General features: G+C 59.9%; 2 protein-coding genes across 6 annotated transcripts; both read left to right on the top strand.

Annotated features, from left to right (window-relative positions):
- The first annotated feature begins 3,456 nt into the window (after positions 1-3,456).
- On the top strand, positions 3,457-17,124 carry DHX33 (DEAH-box helicase 33). Of its 5 annotated transcripts, XM_032321303.1 has the most exons (12): positions 3,457-3,796; positions 5,785-5,945; positions 6,714-6,941; positions 7,107-7,277; positions 9,104-9,289; positions 9,867-9,978; positions 11,221-11,380; positions 11,475-11,563; positions 12,148-12,275; positions 12,633-12,836; positions 14,325-14,411; positions 15,254-17,124. In XM_032321303.1, exons 1-12 carry the CDS (start codon positions 3,544-3,546, stop codon positions 15,560-15,562), a joined length of 2,088 nt encoding a protein of 695 aa, XP_032177194.1. In that variant the 5' UTR covers positions 3,457-3,543; the 3' UTR covers positions 15,563-17,124. The 5 variants fall into 5 exon arrangements, with proteins under 5 accessions (XP_032177194.1, XP_032177196.1, XP_032177198.1 ...); XM_032321305.1 differs by lacking the exon at positions 3,457-3,796 and having other exon boundaries at positions 5,838-6,197; XM_032321307.1 differs by lacking the exon at positions 3,457-3,796 and having other exon boundaries at positions 5,838-6,001.
- Positions 17,125-19,248: 2,124 nt separating this feature from the next.
- On the top strand, positions 19,249-23,974 carry C1QBP (complement C1q binding protein). Its single transcript, XM_032321853.1, has 6 exons — positions 19,249-19,540; positions 20,076-20,226; positions 22,018-22,111; positions 23,208-23,303; positions 23,469-23,591; positions 23,683-23,974. Exons 1-6 carry the CDS (start codon positions 19,336-19,338, stop codon positions 23,830-23,832), a joined length of 819 nt encoding a protein of 272 aa, XP_032177744.1. The 5' UTR covers positions 19,249-19,335; the 3' UTR covers positions 23,833-23,974.
- The last annotated feature ends 10 nt before the right edge of the window (positions 23,975-23,984 follow it).

Below are 23,984 nucleotides of genomic sequence, written 5' to 3' on the forward strand. Positions count from 1 at the left end.
CGACTCTTACAGAACTGGCTGTTTCCTCCTGCGGTGAGAATTGGTAGATGGGATTTTGTGCCCAGTCTCCCCACACACAGCTGGGTTCTACCTGTAATACCGACAGCACACCTGACGGAGGCAGGGTTTGCGGTTGGAGAAATCCCGCAGACGTTCCTGAGGAAGCCATGGGCGTGCGCCTCGCATCTCCCCAGGAAACGGGATTTCCACATGTTTTTGGTGTGTTTTCTAAATTAGGTATTTCCGTTCGCGTCTCTCTTCCATCTGTCCTTTCTTCTGTCCCTCCTGTGGGTCCCGCTGGCTCTCCCACCTCATGTGTGGTCTCTCCATGTACAGAGCAGAGCGCCAAGCCCTGGGTCATTGCGGCAAAGCTCCCGCTCCATCTAGAGCCTGTGGAAACCAGGGGACACCGAGCAGTTGGGTGAGGGGTCCCCGGACCTGTCCCATCTCCCCGACAGCTAGGCTTGGGCTGGTGAGTGCTCTGGTGGTGGTATGGCAGGGTTCTCCATGCTGTGGGACCGTCCCCAAAGCTGCTGGTGTCATTTCCTGAGTATGCATTAACGTCGTTGAACTTGACGCAAACAAGCCCCTTCTCTGCTCGGAAGTCTGTGGTGATATCGTAGCCTCCAAATCCAACGTGCCCCGCCCCGCTTGTCCCTAGCAGGGACCGAGCTCTCTTCTCAGCCTGGCCTGTTCCTGGCACTGAGGATCTCCTGACTCCGAGGCCTCCTTCCCCGTCTTTCTTTGGATCCCTATGAGCTTCAAGTCTGTGGTGCGCCCTCACACCAAATGACTAATGGTCTTGCTCCGCTCCTGGCTGGTCCACCAATGTGAGTCTCCTCTCCCTCGGGAGAATGTGTGCCCTGGGAGGTCCACATACCCCCCACGCACACAGGTGCTGAATAGACACTTCATTTACCTGCCAGCAGACTATTATCTGGTGTTCTTAATTCTACGGCCGCTAACGTGCGTCTGAAAGCGGAGTGGGGCCCAAGTGCATGTGTGTGCTCCCGCCGCCGCAGGCTCCTGGGAAGAGCACGTGGCCCAGTGAGTGTCCCAGGGCAGCTAGAGATGAGCCCCCTCTGAGGAGTCCCCTCTTGGAAGAAGGATCCTAACATTCTTTGAATAGTTATCTTAGGATGGGCTGCGTCCGCACTGGAGACCTCCTCCGGACCTCCCGTGGGGGTGCACAAGACTGGCTGGTGCCTGCTCAGGAGTTTAGGCTTCAGTGCTCCCCTTCACGGGCAGCGAGGCCACAGCACAGTGGTTCACTTTGCCTGCACCATTGTTAAAATTGGGACCAACATTTACAATGGACAGATTTCACATGAAAATCTTTATTTGGGGGGTGCTTGGGTGGCTCAGTGGGTTAAAGCCTCTGCCTTCGGCTCAGGTCATGATCCCAGAGCCCTGGGATTGAGCCCCACATCAGGCTTTCTGCCCAGCAGGGAGCCTGCTTCGTCCTCTCTCTTTGCCTGCCTCTCTGCCTACTTGTGATCTCTATCTGACAAATAAATATTTTTTTTTTTTAAAGAAAATCTTCATTTGGGGCTTTTCTTGAAAAAATGGGAAGATCTGGCAAGGCCGGACCTGCCTGGCAGCTACTGCTTAAAAGTAACAGGCTCACAGCTGCTTCTAGAGATAGGCCATGGGCTCCTCCAGAAGCTACTTTCCTCGTTCACATTCCCTCCCAGACTCGCCATTGGGCACATACATGTGTCTCCCTCTGGGGGGTTAGTCTGGAAAGCGCCAGGGAAAAAGGACATCTGTTAGACACAAGGTCCATAATCTGAGAGTAAACATTTACGTATTGCCATGATGTGAAAACTCCTATGTTGATGTGATGGTATTTGGAGCTGGGGCCTTGGGGAGGGGCTGAAGTCCTTCGGGAGCAGCCCTCACACCCAGATGGACGCTTTATCAAACTGCTGCAGAAAAATCCCCTGGTCCCCACCTTGCGGTGAGGACAGGGCAGCGGGCAGCGGCCATGAGCCACACGAGCCACAGGGCAGCCTCACTGGTGCTTCCCGGCCTCCCGGGCTGCAAGCAGCGGCAGCCCCTCAGCCTGCAATGGTTGTTACTGCCACCTGAACAGACCAGTTCCTTCCCTTTCAGTTTTGGCAGTCTGGGGCTGCCTCTTTTTTTCTTTTTTGCTTGTTTTGTTTTGTGAGTGAGCTGCCTTTCTAAGTTAATATTTCTGGGTAGGAAGTGGCATTTTCTCAGTTTATTCCGAACACGCGTGTGCTGTGAACTCAGCACACACATTCTCAACCATCCTTGATCATGACACTGTCAGCAACTAGAGGAAAATCATCTCTTTCCTGGAGGAAAGGAGAAGGATTTTTAACAGGTTTACATATAGGATGCGTTTCCCTGAGCTGGACTCCAGAGGATGCCTAAAGTTCTTCAGGAGGCTGAAGCATCCTGGGATCAAAGAAGCGCGCCAAGAATTCTCTGGAAGTATTTCCTGCCACTCTTTCTGCCACGAACCAGCTGCTGAGAGCTTTGGAAGGAGACGATCTCCTGGTTTCATCCTGTCTTCCCTGCTGAAGTTCTGAAATTTCATTGATAGGGGGTGTGACACAAGGGCCAGGCACCCTCACTGAAGAGTTCTGCCTGGGGGAGAAGGAAGGTGCTGGGAAGGACGGGAGTTGGGGAAGGAGGGAGCTGGGAGGGAGCAGGGAAGGAGCTCGGGGCGAAGCGAGAACCGCAGTCACCGCGGGCCACTGCACCCCTGTCCCTGCTGGCCGCTGACGCAGACCCCCGTCCTTGGAACAGTGGGTTGTCAGCAGCACATGCTACAAGACCGTCCCCTGCCCTGACAGCAGGTGATCGCCAGCACCCTTGCGCTGCGACGTGGAGCCGGCCCGTGACTTTCCTGGTGTCGGAGGCTGGTCCTCGGGGCTGGGGTCGGGATGCAGCACACGAGGGCACGGAGGGTCAGGTGACGCGGGAAGCAAGGGCAGAAGAAAATCGTCGGACTTCCTCAGCACCGGCAGGAGTCCTCGGAGCAGAGTGACCGTCCCTCAGGGGCTCAGGGGCTGACACCTTGCTAAGAACACGGAGCAAGCCCAGCCCAGCCCCGGAACCTGAAGCACCTGAACGTTTAAAAACGCCTTTGGGAACTTCCTTTACCTCTAAACACCCGAGACACACGCGGGCAACCGGCCCCAGCCCTACGGCCACACCGGCCGCGGGGCGTCCCGACGCGGCTCACCAGCCGGTAACTGTCCCAGCAGCAGCAGCCGCAGCTCGGCCGGAACCGGCTTCCGAACCCCGCGGCAGCCCCTCCGGGCCCGCTCCCGCCCCCGCCGCGCTAGCTCCGGGCCTCCCTCCGTCGCACCTGGGGCCGAGCCTCTTCCGGCCCCGCCTCGCGCTCGCCGCCGCAGGCCCCCAGTGCATGCCGGGGGTCGTAGTCCTTCGCGGAGGCCGGCGGTAGCGGCCATGAGGTCATCGGTACGCGCCGCGGCGCCGGGCAGGAAGGGGCGCACGCGCCTGCTGCGCGCCGCCGGGGCCGGCCTCCAGTCGCTGCGCCCGCTCGACATGCCCGAGGAGGCGGGCTTCCCGCCCGCCAAGAGGTTCCGGCCGGGCTGCGGGCCCCCCGGGGGGCGCGTGCTGATGCTGCTGACCGCAGGCGGTAGCGGCGGGCGCCGGAGGCCGCAGCCGGCCCTGGCGCAGCCCGCGGCCGGCGTCTACCCCGAGGCGGTGGAGCGGCAGCGCCGGAGCCTGCCCATCTTCGCGGCGCGGGGGCAGCTGCTGGCCCAGCTCCGGGCCCTGGACAGCGCCGTCCTCATCGGTGAGTGGCCCGAGGGGCTCGGGGAAGGTGCCCCGCCGCTCCCCCGAGGCGCCCCCCCCCGCTCGCGGGCCGCCCCCCACTTGCCCCGCAGAGGGGCGAGCGGGAGACTCCGGGGCTCTGGGGGCGGCCGGCGAGGGAGGACGGAGCGCGCGGGGGCGAGCCTGCGGCGGGGGAGTGGGCCGGCCTGACGCGAGGTCGCAGCCTCTGGGGCGGCCTGGGGATTCGGGGCAGGGCAGGGGTCTCCAGCGTCCAAGTCGGGAAGAGCGTCCAGAGGACCGAGCCGATGAGCCCGCAGGAGGAGGGAGACCGGGAGGGCGAGGATCAGCGGGCTGGAGTCGCAGGAAGAAGGGGGACAGATGCAGCCGCTAGACCCCTGCAGGAGCCGAAACCGACCCCTGGACTTGGGGGGGGGGGGGTGTGCCGAGTGTGCCGAGTGTGCCTCCCGCCGCTCGCTCCTCCGGCGGGGCGGGGCGACGCGGATCGTCACTGGGTTGCGGACCGAGTAGGCGGGCAGGTGAGGAAGGCAGTGAGAGCGGGCTTCCGCTGGAGGGAGGGAAGAGAACGGAGGGGAAGAGCTCGGTGGAGGCCGAGGCGAAGGAAGCGAGGACGGAGAGCCGGCAGAGAGAGAGCGGAGACGGGGGCGGGGGGTGCCTGGAAACAGAGACCAGATGCGGAGCGGGTCAGGAATAGGGGGAAGGACGTCCTGGAGGCCCAGGGCTGGCGACCGGAGGGGAGCATGGGTGTGACTGGGGAGGAGGCTGGAGGGGAGGTAGAGGGAGTGCCCACGTGAGGACCCGAGTTCTGTGGAGTAGGTGGGGAGCTCTGCTGGGAACAGCAGTCACGGGGCCTCAGGTAGCCCCTTGGGGAAGAGGGGGACCCTGCCAGGCTGCAGAAGGGAGAGCAGGATCCGGGGTAGTGCTGGCATCCAGGGGCATTGGCCCCAACACAGACTCCTGTCTTCATCTGCACGGATGGGCTGTTTTGCTTAGCCATGCCCAGGGGTCTGGTGGAGGAGGAGAAAAGCTGGGCAGGGAGACATTGATCTGCATTTGGGGTTTTGCCTGGTAGTTTCAGCAGGAATGCAGCAGAGTAATCACAGTCCTAGTCTTGATTCTGGGCTGGGTTAGGAGGATGAGCAGAGTGGGAAATGCAAGCACCATGGCATGTAGGGCTGTAAGGTCAGAGATTCTTAGTGGTCGCCGGAGGGGAACGATACCCAGGTTTACCGAGTTCTTTGTTCCATTTGGGGACAGTTAGAGGAACCCCCTGAGGGTGGTGTATGCTGGATGCTCAAGTTCAGAGAAGAGACAGGTAGACCCTCCCTGCCTTCCAGGACCTGCAGTGTTGGCACACAGTATGAGGTGCTCGTGCTGGAGGAGAGGCACACAAGGTACCAGAGATAGATTAGGAGGAGGCCACCAGGGCAGCCCCAGGGAGAGTGTGAGCTCTGACTCCTCCTGTAAAGTGTGCGGGCAGACCTGGTGCCAGACCTGGTGACGGCAGGCAGGTGTGGGGCGGGGCCAGAAGGAAAGGGCAGAATCTGGAATGGAATGGTGGGGTGTGGGGGCCGTGGAGTGGGCATGGCTCTGGGTGTGCCCTGCTACATCTCATTTATTCTTCTGAGAAGTAACCATTTTCTGTAACAGTTGTGTGCCCTCCTTAGGTTTTTTGTGCAGGTTACCTGTTACTGAACATTTACATTGTTTCCAGCTGTGTGCTCCCGAACCAAGTTGAATAGCATGAGTCTGAAGCTACATTTGTCTGTGCCTCTTTATTTCCTCAGAACCAGTTCCCGCAAGTGGATGTGTGCCTGGAGGCTGTAAATATTTTAAAGGTGTTTCTGATACAATGTGGCCTTCCCAGACTAATTCCGAGAACACTGCTCCAGCTGTACACACCAGTGCCTATTTTCCTGGGGCTTTATCAACTTCTAGTTTGGTGAACTTTGTGTTAATTTGCATGTAAGTGAGATTTATCTTCTGTCTCAGGGGAAACTGGCTCCGGGAAGACGACGCAGCTCCCACAGTACCTCTATGAAGGGGGGATCGGCCGCCAGGGCGTCATTGCTGTGACCCAGCCGCGCAGAGTAGCTGCCATCTCTCTGGCCACTAGAGTCTCCGACGAGAAGAGAACTGAGCTCGGGAAGCTGGTACCTCACCTCCTTCTCTGCTGACAGCCCGCCCGCATGGCGCTTCTCTGAGCCAGGTTCCGGGATGCCGGGAGGCTCTCTCTTCCCCGGCTTGCTCAAGCCTGAGTCTGTCACTCGTTCCTCCGACGTCACCTGTCTGTGCATATGCTTTGTGTTCAGAGTCTGTCGGCAAGTCGGATGAATTAGTTGCTTTCCGCGAGTGTTCTTGAGGCTTCAGTAACCTCTGTGAAACCTCTGTGTGTCTGAGAGATCGTAAGCATTTCTTTAGCTTACAGTGCGTGCGGAGATCGAGCCCTAGACCTGTGGGTACGGCAGCTTCGCGCGTGTTTGCGCACTTCGCTTTAAAACATCTTACCTTTTCTTGTCTGTCCGGAGCTTTAAGTTTCTCAGCAGCTGGGGTGAGAGTCTAGTTTCAGATTTTTTTTTTTTTAAGATTTTATTTATTTGACAGAGACAGCAAAAGAGGGAACACAGCAGGGGGAGTGGGAGAGGGAGAAGTAGGCTCCCTGCTGGGCAGGGAGTGGGACGCGGGGGCTCCATCCCGGAACGTGGGGTCATGACTTGAGTGGAAGGTGGAGGGCTAACAGCTGAGCCTCCAGCACCCCGAGTTTTAGTGGTGCTCATGATTGCAGTTAAAGGGACCCGCCCACTGCCTGTCCGTGCCCGAGGGCGCGGGGCCATTCCCCAGGAGGGCACACATGTCTGGGGGTGCCGGGCACCTAGCAGCTGCTCAGCCCAGGCCCACTGAGCCCGCGGTTCCTCGCGCAGGTGGGCTACACCGTGCGCTTCGACGACGTCAGCTCGGAAGACACCAGGATCAAGTTCCTGACAGACGGCATGCTTCTTCGGGAAGCAATCTCCGACTCTCTGTTGCGCCAATACAGCTGTGTGGTCTTGGACGAGGCCCATGAGCGGACGGTCCATACCGATGTGCTCTTTGGGGTGGTGAAGGCTGCCCAGAAGAGGAGGAAGGAGCTGGGGAAGCCACCTCTCAAAGTAGGTGTGGCTCGCGTCCAGGAGAGGGAGAGGCCTGTGTTACCGGGCGGCTGCTGGCCCTGCTTCGGACAGGAGTCGGTCACCAGCGGTGCGCAGGGTGGGAAGCAGCAGGCGTGGGACGGGTGGGCGCGGCCTAGCCCTCTCACTCTTCCCTCCTGTGCGCAGGTGGTCGTCATGTCCGCCACCATGGACGTGGACCTGTTCTCGCAGTACTTCGATGGGGCGCCCGTGCTCTACCTGGAAGGTCGGCAGCATCCCATCCAGGTGCTCTACACCAAACAGCCACAGCAGGATTACCTGCACGCCGCGCTCGTCTCCGTCTTCCAGATCCACCAGGTACAGCGTGCTGCGCGCACCCGTGCAGATGGGGCTCAGCTCGCCGTCGAGGGCGTGCTCCCGGTGAGAGGAAACGCTGCCACCTTGGGCGCCCTGGGAGCTGGGCCATTGCCAAGTGTCACCGTGTCCTGCTGCTGCTTTCTTGCGGCGACTCGCATCCACTCTACAGGGGAAACCACTGGGCTCTGATGGGCCTCGCACCCTGGCTGAGCTGGGAGATGGCTTGGTCAGAGCGGACTGCGGGTGGGGTGCCCGCAGTGCTGCCCCCAAGGAAGGCATGTGGACCGCTATGGCCTCGCTGTGGGAGAAGCTGCTGTCCACCCAGTAAGGGTGATCCTTTAGAACTCTTCACTTTTTCAGAAAAACTGAATTACAGAGGCATTTCAAAATCTTCTTCTTTTGTTAAACATTTACTTAAGTTTGAATGATTAAATCCCCTCGTTTTGGTTCCCCTCATAAAATTTGACTGTTCGTACCTTCCCGTTAACTTTGTGAAAGAATCCAGAGGCAAATCTTTTAAAAACGATTTTTATTTTAATCTGAGGGGTGAGTGTGTAAAGTAAAAAAGGGCAGTAGTTCTAAGAGGGTCATAAGAACCAGCAGCTGGGGTCGTGAGTGGCTGGTCCCCTGAGGCCTCCAGATCTTGATGTCCGCTCAGGTGGTGATCTCATAGTCAGAAGATCAGCCCCCTGGAGGTGGCGGGTTCCTGTCAGCCGGGAGTCTGCTTGAGAGTCTCTCTCTCTGCCTATCCTTCTCCTGCCTGCCGCTATGCACGCACCTTCTCTCTGTCCCTCTCAAATCAGTCAGTCGGTCTTAAAAAAACAAACCACCCAGCAGCTGCTTTTACTTCCCCGGTCCAGATCCCATTGTTTCAGGGGACCTAATGGCTCTCTGAGCTGTTTACTCTGGATTCGGTATTTCCAGCAGTACCTGCCTACACTGCGGGTCTTGGCGCTGCTGGTTCCCCCCAGGCAGATGAGGCTATACCTTTAGCCTCCCTGGCCTCCTACTCCCCCCGCCTCTTAGCATAGAAATGTCTCATGGTTTTCAGGCCAGTGGGGGGCATTACAGCATCACGACCCGTTGCCAGCAGGGCCTGTCCTGATGCCTCCTTCCTTATGCAACATAGTTGTATGAGTTTTCTGCATTCCCGTGGCTCATTTCCTCCCAGGTGTTCCAGCATCTATGGTCTGTCTGCCTGTCATCAGTATCTTTCCCGCGTTGGTATGCTGTCCGCTTTCTCCCGGAGCGCCCTGTGCTGCCTTTATACAGGGCGGGCAGCTCCCAAGCCTTGGCGCTGCTGTGTGGACGGGTCCTGTGCCTCCGGGTTGAAATCCATTCTGGCCTCCTGCCTGGCCGGTTAGAGGAGGGCAGGCTGTCGGGTTCTCACGGCCGAGTCCTGGGCCTTCCTGTCTTCTCCAGGGAGCGGGGCCAGGTCTTGTCCCTAGAGACCCTTCAGACCTCGCCCAGGCTGGAGCACCCTCGGCCCAGCCCTTCCCTCCTCCGTCTCTCAACACGGGTCCAAGCTTTGTCTCTGCTGCGACGTCTTGCTCTGGGCACACCACCTCCCTGCGTGTAGAGGGAGGGACAGGCCGGCATGGGCCACAGATACACTAGATGCGGGACTGGATTTAACTGTACTCGCTCGGTTGACCGCTCCAGGCGCCCTCGGCGAGTGCGTGCTCCCCGAGGACACACCAAGTGTGGCCCACGCACCTCTCCACAGCGAAGAAAACCCGTCTGGGAAGCTCGCTGGTGACCGCTCTCTGTTGCTGCAGCCCACGCTCTGGCAGGCACCTCCTGAGGCCACGCTTTCCCTCCTGCAGGAGGCGCCTCCTTCCCAGGACATCCTGGTGTTCCTCACGGGGCAGGAGGAGATCGAAGCCATGAGCAAGACCTGCAGAGACATCGCGAAGCACCTCCCGGACGGTTGCCCCGCCATGCTGGTCCTTCCTCTGTACGCCTCCCTGCCTTACGCCCAGCAGCTCCGTGTCTTCCAGGCGGCCCCGAAGGTGAGTACGCACCCGGCCTGTGTGGGCCCTTCCCCGGGCACCTGTGGGGTGGGGTGCTCGGGTACCAGATATGCGAGCCGCTAAGCCGTGGGACTGGAAGACCCAGGCCAGATGGGCCTCCCGGGCCTGGTGAGAACAGGGGGAGCGGGTAGACCACGGTGGCGGGTGGGCACAGGCAGTAGGTGACTGGTACATGAGGGGCTCTCCCCAGTCTGACACAGACCAGCTGCCTGTGCTGGCCGCACAGCGCATCACAAGTGCTGGCTGCCCTCTGCTGAGCTGGCAGCATGGGGGCAGTCCAGTTGTGTCGACACAGAGGCCCCGAGAAGCGGAGAGACGGTGCTCAGGCAGTGGCTGGTGGGACCGGGCACCTAGCCACGCCTGCCGGTTCCCCTGCATCTCATCCTCTCAAATAAGCCTTAAGGACAGGAACCTTCCTGCTCAGTGTGAAGAATTCCCATAAGTCACGTGATCCTCGTTCCTGGAGAGCACGTGGGCTGTGGGAGCTACCGGTGGGCACTGTGCTGTGAAACCTCAGAGTTGTGTGTGTCACCTTCTGGTTTCTTCCTCCCTGCAGGGCTGTCGCAAAGTGATCGTTTCAACCAACATCGCTGAGACTTCCATAACCATCACGGGAATAAAACACGTGGTTGACACGGGCATGGTTAAAGCAAAGATGTATAATCCCGGTGAGGATGACGCCCACAAACCCCTCTTTTCCCCACAGCCTCTCCCAGCAAGCGCTTCCTGCTCAGACTCGCCGTGACCAGGGTGGCACCGGCCGCGCAGGTGACAAGGTCTGAAAGCAGTCAGGTCCAGGAAGGGGGCTGGCAGCGGGAGCCCGGGGCCAGGCAGGGCAGGACGGGGGCCCAGGCTTTAACAGCTTGAGGACCGGCTGGGCCTGGCCTGAGACTCCTGAGCAGCTGGGTGAGGGGGCTGTGCGGCCAGGGACCCCTGACACAGGGCAGGAGCTTTGTTGAAATGAATGTTCGAGCTTCAGGCGTCCTAGGAAGGAGATCGCCTAGGCCGGGGTGAGTGCCCACTGTCCCTGAGAGTGTGCGCTGGGAGCTTGCTGGATACGCTGGTCCTCCCATCTGCTTTCTGCCCGGCTTGGTGCTACGGAGGATCAGAGGCAGTGGGGATGTCTGAGGACAGCACACCACCAAGGGTGCGGACTCGGAGGTAGCGTGTGGAAGGACTTGTTCCCTCGGGCCTGGAACAGAGCACACCTTTATCCAGGACCCATGCGACTCCTGGGTGTGACTCCATCACACCACCTCAGGATCCTCTGACAGCGGAGCCGGGAGGGCCGTGCAGGCCAGCCCCTGACATCTCCTTTCCGAGGCAGTGACCGCTGACCAGCTACCCTATCTTCTTGGAGACAGGGTTTGGGCACTGAAAAGCCTGGCAGCCTGGAACACTCTCGGTCCCCAGCAGACCGGCGCAGCTCTGGCCCTGTGGTTTTTTGTTTTGTTTTGTTTTGTTTTTTAAAGATTTTATTTATTTATTTGACAGAGAGAAATTACAAGTACACTGAGAGGCAGGCAGAGAGAGAGAGAGAGAAGGAAGCAGGCTCCCTGCTGAGCAGAGAGCCCGATGTGGGACTCGATCCCAGGACCCTGAGATCATGACCCGAGCCGAAGGCAGCGGCTTAACCCACTGAGCCACCCAGGCGCCCCTGGCCCTGTGGTTTTGGCGGGGACCTATGGCCCCGGGCACGTGGGCTTAAAAGACGTTCCGAAGATTGATACGCTGCAGTTTCAGTGTGGAGTGCGCTGTTCTGTGCTTTCCCACATGGCCTCGGGGTTCCCGGACTTGTGTGCTGTGGGAAGGATCACTGGGGCTCTGAGGAGCACTGCTTTGTGCCCACGCTGGTGAACCCGTGTGATCCTTTGCGGGGCGAGGCCTCACGCGGGCCATTCTCCCTGCAGACAGTGGCCTCGAGGTGCTCACTGTGCAGCGTGTGTCCAAGGCCCAGGCGTGGCAGCGTACGGGCCGGGCCGGCAGGGAGGGCAGTGGCGTCTGCTACCGGCTCTACACAGAGGACGAGTTTGAGAAGTTTGAGAAGATGACCGTGCCGGAGATCCAGAGGTGGGCACCCCCACACCCCTGCCGCCCCTGCTGCCCCGCGGACCCAGCCAGGGACCCGGAGCCGGTGCGGCAGCTGCGCGTCTGCTCCTCGCAGGTGTAACCTGGCCAGCGTGCTGCTGCAGCTCCTCGCCATGAAGGTCCCCAACGTGCTCACCTTCGACTTCATGTCCAAGCCCTCTCCGGGTAGGCGGGGTTTTTGTGCAGGGCCAGGGCTGCGGGGGGACAGGACCCGCGAATGGCTGGGCTCTCCAAATTGCGTCTGGGGGCCGCCTCCTCTCTCGTTTCATTTGGTGCATAAGCTTGGCTGTCAGGGGGGCCAGAGGACCTCCAGGGGGGTTCTGTGCCCATAGCGCCTCCTGGGCCAGAGCTGTCACTTCCTGTCGGGCCTTGGGGATCATTTTCTCTGTATTACATCACGAAAACGCTGGTTTATCCTTCAGTAGGTGACGTGTGGCCGGGGTTAGAAATTCAGGGCGTGTGAAGGGGACAGTAGAAGTGTTTCTCAGCTGGGCCTTGCACAGCCTCTGTTCCACTGCCGTGCGTCTCTGTTTCTGGCAACGCGGGTCAGGATGGCGCCACGACTGTGGGCGTGTGCGGGTTTCATGTGTGTGACGCAACGGGGTCACAGGACGTTGCTGTGGACAGAGTTAAAGACAGGAGTGTCCCCGGCCACTGCGCCCCGAGGACCAGGGTTGGATGTGGGGGCCTTTGGCTCCCGAAGCAGAGAGTGGCTGCAGCTGCGTCCCCCTCTCCCGGTTTTCCTGCAGATCACGTTCAGGCCGCAGTTGCTCAGCTGGACCTATTAGGTGCTCTCGAACAGAAGGACGGCCAGCTCACCCTGACTCCGGTGGGGAGAAAGATGGCCGCTTTCCCTTTAGACCCCAAATTCGCCAAAGTAAGTCACCTCCTCCACTCGCTGCCCCTTCTCCGACACGGCTTGTGTGACGGTCACCTGCACCCTCGGTGCCCTGGCTTCCCCCTTCGCTGTTGCCTTGGAGCAGCTGTGGCCCTGCTTTGCGTCTGATGTGTGCTGGTGTCGGGTGTGGGAGTCAGAGCCACGCGAAGTCGGGAGCCCTCCCCGAGGACTGTGGGAGCCTGTGGGCGGGCTGTCGGGTTCCAGAGAGCAGGCGGTGGTGGCTGGAGAGGCACCTGGCCTCCGAGGCCGCAGTGGGGCGGCTGCATGGGCAGCGTGGACAGACTGTGCTCAGTGGGGGGAGGTCTCAGGGCTCACCGTTGCAACTCCTATTTGCAGACCCTCCTCCTGTCCCCCAAGTTCCACTGTACGGAGGAGATCCTGACCATCGTCTCCCTCCTGTCGGTGGACAGTGTTCTGTACGACCCTCCTTCCCGGCGGGACGAGGTGCAGGCCGTCCGTAGGAAGTTTGTGTCCAGCGAGGGGGACCATATCACGCTGCTCAACATCTACCGGGCCTTCAAGAACCTGGGCAGAAGTAAGGTTGGTCTCAGCCGGGGCCTTCTCTCCCGCGATGCTCTCCTGCCCAGCCAGTGGAATGTCCGGAGCCCCCGGTCGGAGTGCACAGGCCTCACCAGGGAGACCCGCAGCGCTGGCCTCCACCCTGCCCGTGTCCCGCTCATTCTCACTGGGCAGGGGCCCTGTGCGCGGGGTGGCCTGGCTTCTCTGCTACAAATGAGCTCCCTCCTGCCCCCGCCGGCCTGTCTGCACGGTAGCGTTCACGTGGAGGGTATTGCGGTTCCTCAGACCCGAATGGGAACAGCATTCTAGAACCCCGCTGTCTGAAGGCAGAGCCATCTGTGAGCCCTCCCACAAGCCAGAGCGGCAGACAGGGAAGCAGCCGTGGTCATTAATTCGTGTGGAGATGTCTGTCCGTGCTCCCAGACCCAGAAAGTGGCCTGCCTTAGACTGCCCTGGTACCGTGGTCCCTGCTGTGAACAGGTGCGCGAGATAAATGCAGCCGAAGCCCGGCAGCTCTGGTGGCAGCTCAAAGCCGGGGTGCCCGGCGCGGCTCCTGGGTCAGCGTGGCTCCAGGGGGTCTGTGCACCTCCCGGGGATCAGCGCATCTCGGGCGTCTGCGCCACTTCGGGCCGGGGGCCAAATGGGCCCCTCTGCGGGGCGCGCTGCAGAACAGAACACACGCCGAGCGCTACTCTTGCTTTCCCCCTTTTCCATAAAAGTGAAAATCCTGTCGTGCGTCATGAGGTCAGGGTAAACAAGTATTAAGATAGGTGTGTGCGGCAAGTGAGATGGCGTGATGCGGGCATCACGAATACCTTGCGGTCTCTTGTGTCCATGAAACCCGCCTGGCGTGTACGCCTCAACTCTGCGTTGTGCGGTCAGGTCTCAGGAGGAGAAAAGCCACTGCTCGGGTGTGGTGGCTGCCTGCGTCATGCTTTGTCCGCCTCGGCTTGTTTGAGGAAATAGGATGCTGTGTGTCCGGCGAAAGCGCAGCCTGAGAGTGGCAGTCAGTCTCGCGTGGGCCGCTGCGTGCCGGACTCTGGCCCGGTGCACGGCAGCTTCCCGGCCGCCCCAGCTGGGGCGGGTTCCCACTTCCACCGTCCGACTTGCTCAGATGCTGCGTTCTCGCTGAGCCGGTGCACCTCTCAGCTAGTTTAAGCTGCCGTCTGGGAGCGCTCCGCAGGCCGGGCTCCCCGACCTGTACCGGACGCTCGAAGCTCGTGTCTGTGGGGTGGCTGTTCGCATCCTTGTCTTTTGGCCTGCCGACTTGTTGGTCATTGTCTCGTTGCCACGTAGGAGTTTTTTAAATGCATTCTGGGATAATGAATCCAGAGTGTGAGGGAATTTTCGTCTGTGTCCCCTTACAGTTTGTGCTTTCTGACAGAAAGCTGTTTTCCTCTATTTATTTTTGGCAACTGACGTCTTCTTTCCGAATTCAGTTCTCAAAGTTCTCTTACTTCTTTCCTCTGTGCAAGTGATGGGTGTGCTGACTCTTCCTCTCCCGCTCAGGACTGGTGCAGAGAGAATTTCGTCAACAGCAAGAACATGGCGCTGGTGGCTGAGGTCCGAGCACAGCTGAGGGACATCTGTTTGAAGGTACCTGTCCTGCATGTTGGGGCCCCCGTGCCCCTCATCCAAAGTCCTCGCCTCTCCACTCTTGGGTTCCAGGCTCGCCTGACGGTCGCTGAGACTGGAGCCTACATACCTATGTAGTTTGTTCCGAACCACAGCCAGTGGAAGGAGAGACCAGCAGTTAGTGGCAGGAATGGGGGGCTCCCCAGAAATGGTGACAGCTGATTTGAAGAGGGTCCCCCTCAGGAGGGGAACAGCAGATTGCAGAAACCAAAACCCCTGGAGGTGTCTTAAAGGGAGAAGTGGGGAGAGAGGTTTCTCTGGGAGGCTGTGGACAGGAAATGGTTGAACCCCACAGGGACAGGTCAGAGGTGGGGGCGGGTCCTCTCTGGCCGCTCTGTGCATGCCCCTCCCGCTTCCCACCTTCTGCCTCCATAGTGGTTGCTGTCCCAGGCCTTTCTCCTCAGGGGAACTGCAGACCGTGGTCAGGCAGCGGGGTCAGGCGGTGTCCACCAGCGGCCTGTTTGGCCGGTGTCCCCCGGGGGTGCAGCTGAGGGGCAGGATCTTCCGGAACTGGTGCTTGGGGGACGACCGCCGGAGGTGGACAGGGGAGGCTTGGGGAGGTGCTTGCTGGAGGGGCGCTCCAGAGCAGGAAGGGTAATTTGGCTGCAATGGGAGTGCGGGAAAGGCCCTTCTCTGAGGGCCACAGCTGGCCATCCATCCCCTCCCCGGCCCAAGTGCGTCTGCTCCCTGCAGCCCCGCCAACGGCCTCCTGCAGCAGCAGCGCCTGCTGGGCCGGGCTGGCGCTGGGGCTGCGTCTGAGCCTGACCAGGGCTGGTGTCTGGCGCCCACTTCTCCCGCCGCAGATGTCCATGCCGATGGTGTCCTCCCGCGGGGACGGGGAGAGCGTCCGCCGGTGCCTGGCACACAGCCTGTTCATGAGCACAGCCGAGCTGCAACCCGACGGCACATACGTCACCACGGACAGCCGGCAGCCGGTGGCCATCCACCCTTCGTCCGTGCTTTTCCACTGCCGGCCGGCCTGCGTCGTGTACACGGAGCTGCTGCACACCAGCCGCTGCTACATGCGCGACGTGTGTGTCGTGGACGCCGAGTGGCTGCACGAGGCCGCCCCTGACTACTTCCGGAGGAAGCTGCGTGCCGCCCGCGACTGAGCGCACTGCCCCTGACTGGAGCATCCAACCCCCAGCCAGGAGCGCAGAGCCCGGTCCCAGCGGGGTTCCCCGCCTGCTGCATGGGGGTGCAGGGACGGCCCTCGCAGAGTCCAGCTCAGGTGGCTTCGGCGGGTGACTGACTGGGACATGCAGGCTGTCCCGCCCGTGTGCCACTCTCTAACGTGAGACTCCCCGAGTCCTTGTGATGGGGTGGGGTTTCCCAGGAGGGGACTCTAGGGTCGCAGAGCTCAGCTGTCCCTGGACATGTCCTAAGGTCTGTAGAAGTTTGAGGAGGGACGTACTGTTGTCTCCTCCCTCCTGAACTGCACACCCCAGGGTGCAAGCCTCCTCGTCGCCACCTCCAAGCACGAGGATACCGTCGAGCATGGCCGCTGGCTGCTGTTCTCCCCAGCTAGGCACGTGCGGCCCCGCGGGCGTGAGGACTGGCCAAGTCTGTCCCGGTGGGGCCTGGGCAGAGAGCTATCAGGGTGGCTGGAGGGGGAGGGCCCGTGAGGACCCGGCCGCACCTGGGGTCCTGTCTGCTGCCCCTGGGCTTGTGCTCTCGCATCTTATTCGTCGTCTCTGTGCTTCCTTCTTCATGGGGATAGGGGGACACAGTCCGGCTTCCTGCGTGAGCCACCCCCACCCCCGGGCCGCAGTTTGCACGTCTGTGGGAGTCCCAGAGTCTCCAGTCTCTTCCCGGCCTCCTGTTCCGGGAAGGGGAGAGACACCAAAGGTTCCTCTTTGCTATTTGATCACCAAATGCAAGTCAGCTTTTCCAGAGTGTTTGCTGTAAGAGAAGCTGACTTAGCATTTGTTTGGGCCTTGTGGTCAGAACCCCGGTGTACAGTGTCTTCGTCATTCCTTACCAAGTGGACCATGCGGTTCTGAGGCAGGGGGCCGCACTGCCTGACACTGCACAGGGACCGCGGGTGGTCTCCGCTCCGGGGCACGGGCTCGGCCTCCCCAACGTCCCCGCAGTCTATGCCCGCTTCTGTGCCGCATGTGCCCGGAGCACCCCAGCGGCTAGCCGGGGCTGCGGAGTCCCGGATACCTGTTTTTCTGCATTCTTAGACTTTCAGCTGGCTCTTCCACAGACAACCTTGTTGTTTACAGTTGCTGACTTTCTGACGAGTTTTTCAGAAAAATTTGTAAGTGTATTTTTCTCATTTCTTAATAGAGGCCTAGGATGTTCAAGCTGACTGGGGAAAAGAATACATTGTATTTTTAATAAAATGGGAATCGTGCTGGTAAGAATGGGGAGTGGGTGATAACGTGCCGGCACGTTCTCTGGGCTTCCTTGGGCAAGGGCAGTGTGTGTCCTGCTCAGTACCTGTTCTGAGTGGGAGCGCGGGGCACAGAGCTGCCAGCAGCTTTCACGTTTCTCTACGGAAAGAAGTCAGTTGCTGCAACATTCTGGCAGAAGTTTCATACAGTAGTTTTTTTTTACTGGACTTTTGAAAAAGTTCATTTTAAACCTAGCTGCTCAGGGAGTGAAGCAGGTTGGAAACCCCATTCTGACCACGAATCACCACAAGGAAATAAAGTGCTGCTTACATCGACCTGTGGCGGACACTGCGCTTTCTCTTAAGAAACTTTCTTAAAAGTTCCACGTTTCATGGTGACGTCACTTATGGTCCGTGAGAGACCTCCAAGGCCAGCCGCCTCTTCTCCAGCCTGGGCCCACTGATTCACCTGGTGAATCACCACATCCCGCGAGCAGCTTTGTGGAGGGAGATGCTCTCTCCGGAGGCTGGCCAGCAGGACAGCGCAGAGCCACCACGAGGGACAAGCTACCAGCATCCGGTCCCTGATAAGGGCCCGTCCTCGGGGGGCATTTCCGCAGGCGGCCAGGGTGGGCAGGACACAGCCTGATTCTCCTCCCAGAGACTGTAAACATGGGACATGCTGCTCTGACAGGAAGCAAGGGTTTTATAGTCTGATGGGAACATTAGAGCTTGTAGGAGAAAACCCCACCTTTGTTCAGGTTTCCTTGTATTCTGAAGGCCTGCTCTTGCTGGCAGGGCCAGCTGCAGGGGGACCGCGGGCCCTACGTATGGTGTCACACTCCAGCCAGACCACGCTCCATTAAAGATCAGTCTCGCACGCCACGTGTGTGGCTCTCTTTTCCCGGGTGCATAGAATGTATTTCCGAATTCGTCTGATTTTGTCCACCATTCTGGAGGACTGACTTCTTCAGCTGGGAACAGGGGAGTTCTCAGGCTGACTCCTTGGGGTGAGATCAGGGTGGGAAAAGGGTGCCCTCCAAACGGAGAGAGGCAGGGATGTACCAGCACCTGTGCACTGAAAGGTCACCCTTCTTCTTGTGTGTCTAATTAGCATGTTAAATGTCCACCCCAAGGGATTTTCAGTGTTACAATGTGAGAAGGTCATTGAAAGGCCCACGCTGGGGTGCACTGTGGCACCCACCTTGGCGCAGACTGGTTTGTTGCAGTCTTACTCATAAAGGGGTGTTTTGTCTGAGCCGGTAGAGGTGGATGTGAGGTTGTGCAGGCAGGGGATAAAAAACCCAGCCTTGGGGCACCTGGGTGGCTCAGTGGGTTAAACCTCTGCCTTCGGCTCAGGTCATGATCTCAGGGTCCTTGGATCGAGCCCCACATCAGGCTCTCTGTTCAGCAGGGGAAGCCTGCTTCCCCCTCTCTCTGCCTGACTCTCTGCCTACTTGTGAACTCTCTCTCTGTCAAATAAATAAAATCTTAAAAAAAAAAAAAATACCTTTCCTCGCATCTGTGTTATGTTAATGAACCTTGTGCAACTCCCTCGGCAAAGACTTGGAGTTTTGAAGCGAGGTGACCCACTGCAGAGCTAGTATAAATGGGGTGGGCTCTGGGGCTCATTGATTGCTTTTGAAACAGCCCGGGAGTTTTACCACGGTTTTGTTTTGGTTTTTGGTTTTTGGTTTTTTTTTTAACTTTATTTACTTATTTGACAGCACAAACTGGCAGAGGAGCAGGCAGAGGAAAAGGGAGAAGCGGGCTCCCTGCTCAGAGCCCAACATGGGGCTCGATCCCAGGATCCCACGATCATGACCCAAGCCAAAGGCAGACGCTTAACCTACTGAGCCCCCCAGTCCTCCCTTTCTTACTTCTGATGTGGCTTAGTTTCTGCTTCCCCTTTGTTACCTTGAGTCCTTAACTACTGAAGCTTCTTGCAACTCTGCCATTCTGACACAGCCTAGTTCTGCCAGAAGCTGCTGGGGGAAGTAAGGTGTAGGTCACTGAGCATAGCTTGGGGGCCTTCTTCTTTTTCTGGGCCCTTCACTGCTGCTCCTAGCCTCCTGGTCCCAGAGCAATGCCGTGGCTTTGGAACTGGGTGCACGCGGGGAAGCGTGTTTGTATACGGGGGGAAGGAAGTACAAGTCCAGATGGAGTGCACGCAGTGGTGGTTTCCTCACGCTGGGGGAAGGTTGTGCACGTCGGGGTGGGGTGCACGCTGGGGGAAGGTTGTGCACGTCGGGGTGGGGTGCACGTCGCGGCGGGGTGCACGCAGGGGGAGGTTGTGCATATGGCTGCGGGTTGCACGCAGAGGCGGGTGCACGCTGGGCGGGGGTCGCAGGGATTCGGAGGGTCCGCCGGGAGCAGAGCGGCCCTGACCTCGGAGGCGTCCAGCAGGGGGCGCGCCTAACTCGGAGGCTCGCTCGCGCACTGCGGCGGCGCGGAAGCGCTCCCGGCAGGGGCGGGACTTCCGGCGGCGCGCGGGCCTGGATCTAGGCCTGGGCTCGTCCTTCGCACCCGCACGTGTCCGCCGCTGCGATGCTCCCTCTGCTGCGCCGAGTGCCCCGCGCGCTGGGCTCCGCGGCCGCCGTGCTCCGCTCCGCGCCCGCCCCGCCGCCTCGGCCGCTGCTGCAGCCAGCGCCCCGGCCTTGCGTGCGGCCGTTCGGGTCGCTCCGAGTGCGCGCCGGCCTCCTGCGCTCCCGCGGGCCCTGCGGCTGCGGCTGCGGCGCGCTGCACACGCAGGGTGAGGCTCGGGTCGGGGTCGGGGCCGGGGGTCGGGGGTCGGGGTCGGGAGCCTTCCCCGCCGGTGGACCACACCGGGCCGCGGCCGCGCGGGTGGCGTTTCCCGCCTTCCCCCTGCAGGTCGGCGTTTCGGGCAGAGCCGCTTCCACGCCCTGGCGGCCGGCTTCGCCCCCTCGCCTGCGAAGGTGACTCTGCGGTGGCCGGCGGTCGGGGTGGAGGACAGGGGGTCATGTCTGTGCGTAATTGGGAGCTTCTGGCTTCGCGGTGGAGCGTGGCGGTGGGACTTCCCTGTCGGAGGCCTTTTTCCAGAACTGGGCTCGTCCTGGCGCCGCGGGCACCCAGCACGGCCACCGGTGCGTCCTGAGGCCTAGCGGGTGGGACTCAGCCGGTTCCCGAGTGCGGGAGTCCCCTCACCAGCAGGAGTTACCAGGAACAGCTCCGAGGCCAGATTTCTGGCTGCAGTCACCGCCCCCCGCTTCCTTTTTAGGATTTGAACAGGGTCTTTTCTCTCTTTTCCTTTCGGATTTTCACTGTAGGAGATAAAGCTTTTGTGGAGTTCCTGAGTGATGAGATTAAGGAGGAAAGGAAGATCCAGAAGCACAAGTCCCTCCCCAAGATGTCAGGAGGCTGGGAGCTGGAAGTGAACGGGACGGAAGCCAAACTCGTGCGGAGAGTTGCCGGGGAAAAGTAAGTGCGGAGAGCCTGCAGGTTGTGAGGACCGACTCCCTGAACTTGCGAGGACTGCCCTGCCTTCTCCCAGAGCTGCCTTTAGTAGAGCAGGTCCTCGGACGCCCGATGTCCAGGTTGGTCATTCGCTGCACACAGATGTGCCAGGAGCTGGCTTACTCGGTAAGGCAGGAAAGGATGTCGCTGGAGGTCTCTTGGACTGTAGAGGCTGTTGCCCTGGTCAGGCTGTGCTTGAAGGCAGACACACGGACTCAGACACTTGTTACTCTTCTAAAGACATATTAGAGCACGAGCGGGGGTGGGGGCATCAGCAGCAGAGGGAGGGGCAGACTCCCCGCTGAGCAGAGACCACCCCACCCCCATGCCTGGCTTGATCTCAGGATCCTGAGATCATGACCTGAGCCAAAGGCAGACGCTTAGTCGACGGAGCCACCTGGTTGCCCCAGATTCAGAAATTCCTACAGTGCTGACCGAAGCAGATTGGCCTCAGGTTTGCGGTGCAGACTCTTGCACTGGGGTGGGCCCTGCTGCGGGAAACCACGTTTATAGCAGGGAACACGCAAGCCGCAGGCCTCCCCTGTGAGCAGATGAGGACACAGGGCTGTGAGTGTCCCCGGGAGAAAGGTGGGGAACTTCCCACCTCGTTCCACTGCTGATCGTTTGCTCTTTGAGTAAACTTCTGTACCTGCTGTAAAGGAGGTTTCTGCTTTTCTCTGCCCCTGGTGTCAGTCCCCACCCACACACACCCTGTGACATTCTGAGCCCTTGTCCTGGGGTGAGTCACAGTCGGTTTGGGGTCACCGTGAATCGTGTTCCTGTGACTAGAACTGCACCTGTGCGCCCAGGAGCTTGGCTTGGTCAGCACAAGGGCAGACGAGACCGTCAGTGTGACTGACCATGACTGCTAGCATCGCGGGGCGGGACAGCACCTTCCTGGCAAGGCAGTGCGTGGGGATCCTGAGCAAGCTGGTGCTGCACGTCCCCTCCCTGCTGTTGCCCTCCTGGCTCCGGAGCAGGGTTGGGCGGCATAGGATTCTTGGAGCCGAGCTGTCACCAGTTGAGTGTTTCTGGCCTGCTTCGTGGTTATAAAACTTCCCGCCGCTGTTTGTGAAGAATGGATTTGGGGGCACCTGGGGGGCTTAGTCAGTCAGTGTAGCGTCTGCCTTCAGCTCAGGTCATGATCTCGGGGTCCTAGGATAGACTCCTGCATCAGGCTCTCTGCTCAGCGGGGAGCCTCCTTCTCCCTCTGCCTGCCTGCCACTTCCCCTGTTTGTGTACTCTCTCTCAAATAGTTAAGCTTAATTAAAAAAAAAAAAAAAAAAAAGGAGATAAGCGGCTCTGTAGGACAGCATAGTGTCGGGGAGCCTCCCTCCTCCCCGCGGCCCCTCTGGGTCCTCTGCTGAGGGCAGCCCTTGGGTGCCTCTCTCCCCCTCCCACCATGGGCAGATTTTCGCAGGGAGGAAAGGTGTTAAAGGAAGCTTCTGTTGGGTCCTACCGCTCTCTGGGCTCCTCAGCGCTCACGGATACACTCCTCAACGCTCACCCCCAAGATAGGGTGGGCACTGCCGCCCTCCCCCACCGGGACTGCATTTGGAGATGAAGCGGGGCTTGTTGACTTGACTTCTAGCAGCTGGCGCGGAGCATGCTGTGGCTGCAGGGGTTTGCCGCTCACAGTTTGGACACATTGTTGTGGTTTGGCACATAGTTTCGGTCACCCTTATAACTGTAGCCACGCTCACTGCTAGTTCCCTCATCTGCAGGGCCCCGCTGGGCCATTCTCTGCTTTTGCAGGGTCACCGTCACCTTCAACACCAACAACAGCATCCCACCCACGTTTGACGGCGAGGAGGAGCCGTCCCAGGGGCAGAAAGCGGAAGAACAGGAGGTGAGTGGACTGCGCCCGGGGAGGGCCTTGGTCTTCCTCGCTCCTCTGCCACTGGGGACAGGCAGGGCCATGGCTGCCCTTGGGCCTCAACTCCCCACGCCGCGGTTTTGGGCTTTGACACGAGAACCGTGGGTTCCGCAGGTGTGGGCTCTGTGCCGTGGCCTGTGTTCGCTCGGTGGGGAGGAGCCGAACCTGCTTGTACCTTCCCTCGATCGGGAGGCTCATCCGGCGTGTTTGCCAGGGATGAATGTTCTAGTGTGTCAGGCCGGCTATAACACCAGTTGGGGAGCTGGGGCGTCAGACTGACATCCGAAAGGCAGACAAGGTGTTTGCTTTGGCCACGGGCCCTCCTGCGTGGGCCCAGTGGGAGCCCAGTCTGCACACGTTATGGGGGGCCGTGGGCCTGGTCTAGGGACTAGCCAGCGTGGGGGCCGCAGGGTCTCTGGACCTCCTGACCAAGCAGGTACTGGGACCATCTCTGGGCCGAGCAGAGAGGATACCCCTTGGCACTCCTGACTCCACCACCCCAACTGTGACCTCCCTGACGCAGGACGGCTCACCACCACTGGGAGGGCCACTGGGATTGCTCAGCTTTAGGACGGCCACTTAGCCCAGTGCGCTGGCCTGAGTCCTGCCCTGGGACAGAGGAAGAGCCCAAAACGGGCAGCAGGAGTGACATCTGGGAGGTCAAGGCCAGCTTCGCGGTGCACAGGTGGACTAACAGGCCTGGGGGAGAGACCAATTCACAGAGCTGGACCCCGGCTCCAATTTCTGCACTTTAAACCAGGGACGTTCTGTAAGCACGCAGGGGGCTAACGGCTGTGAGACCCTATAGACGTGTGAGCCTCCGCCCTCTAAAACTGGGTTCAGACCTCGGGGAGGGACAACGAGAAGAGTGTAGCCCAGTCTCTGGAACAGGCCGGTACATGGCTTGAGTGCTGTGGAAGGTTCTAGCCTCCTTGTCAAGGGGCAGGATCATGGAGGGGTTTAGAAGTGGCTAAGGACTGTCCTAACAGTGGTGGTCGTCAGATCCCTGGAACCATGAGCACCCCCTGCCCGGTTCAGGCAACAGACTGATGTGTTTTCGCTTTCCCAGCCTGAACTGACGTCCACACCCAATTTCGTGGTGGAAGTCGTTAAGGACGGTGGCAAGAAGGCTTTGGTGCTGGACTGTCATTATCCGGAAGATGAGGTGTGTGGGATGGGGCGCAGGATGGGGAGGAAGGGCACCGGCTTGTCTGGCAGAGACCAGGGAAGCTGGGGGGAGGGCAGGGGTCAAACCGGGGGAGTTGGCAGCGGTAAGTGGTCAGGTTGTCCTGGGAAAGCCTTCACTTTCCCCAGCCCTGTCTCTTTTCAGGTTGGGCAAGAGGAGGAGGAGGAGAGTGACATCTTCTCCATCAGGGAGGTGAGCTTTCAGGCTGTCGGCGAGTCAGAGTGGAAGGACACAAATTATACGCTCAACACCGACTCCCTGGACTGGGTGAGTGTGGGCAGGGGTGCGGCGCAGCGGGGCAGCCCAGCGCCTTGCAGGGGAGCGGCCTGGGATCAGGAAGGCCCGTCTGTCCTCATAGGCCTTGTACGACCACCTGATGGATTTCTTGGCTGACCGAGGGGTGGACAACACGTTCGCAGACGAGCTGGTGGAGCTGAGCACAGCCCTGGAGCACCGGGAGTACATTGCCTTTCTCGAGGACCTCCAGGGCTTCGTCAAGACCCAGTAGAGCAGGTGCCGGGCTTTGCCGAGGCGCGAGCCTGCTTGGGAGCCAGATGGACAGGGGCTCGGAGATGGTTTCCTTCCTGCTATCATGGAGAATGATTCAGATTTAAATGACTTCCTTTGCGGTCTCATTTACCCTCGTTTATTGCATCTCTA

This window comes from Mustela erminea, chromosome 18 (genome assembly GCF_009829155.1).
Source record: "Mustela erminea isolate mMusErm1 chromosome 18, mMusErm1.Pri, whole genome shotgun sequence".
Taxonomy (NCBI): domain Eukaryota; kingdom Metazoa; phylum Chordata; class Mammalia; order Carnivora; family Mustelidae; genus Mustela; species Mustela erminea.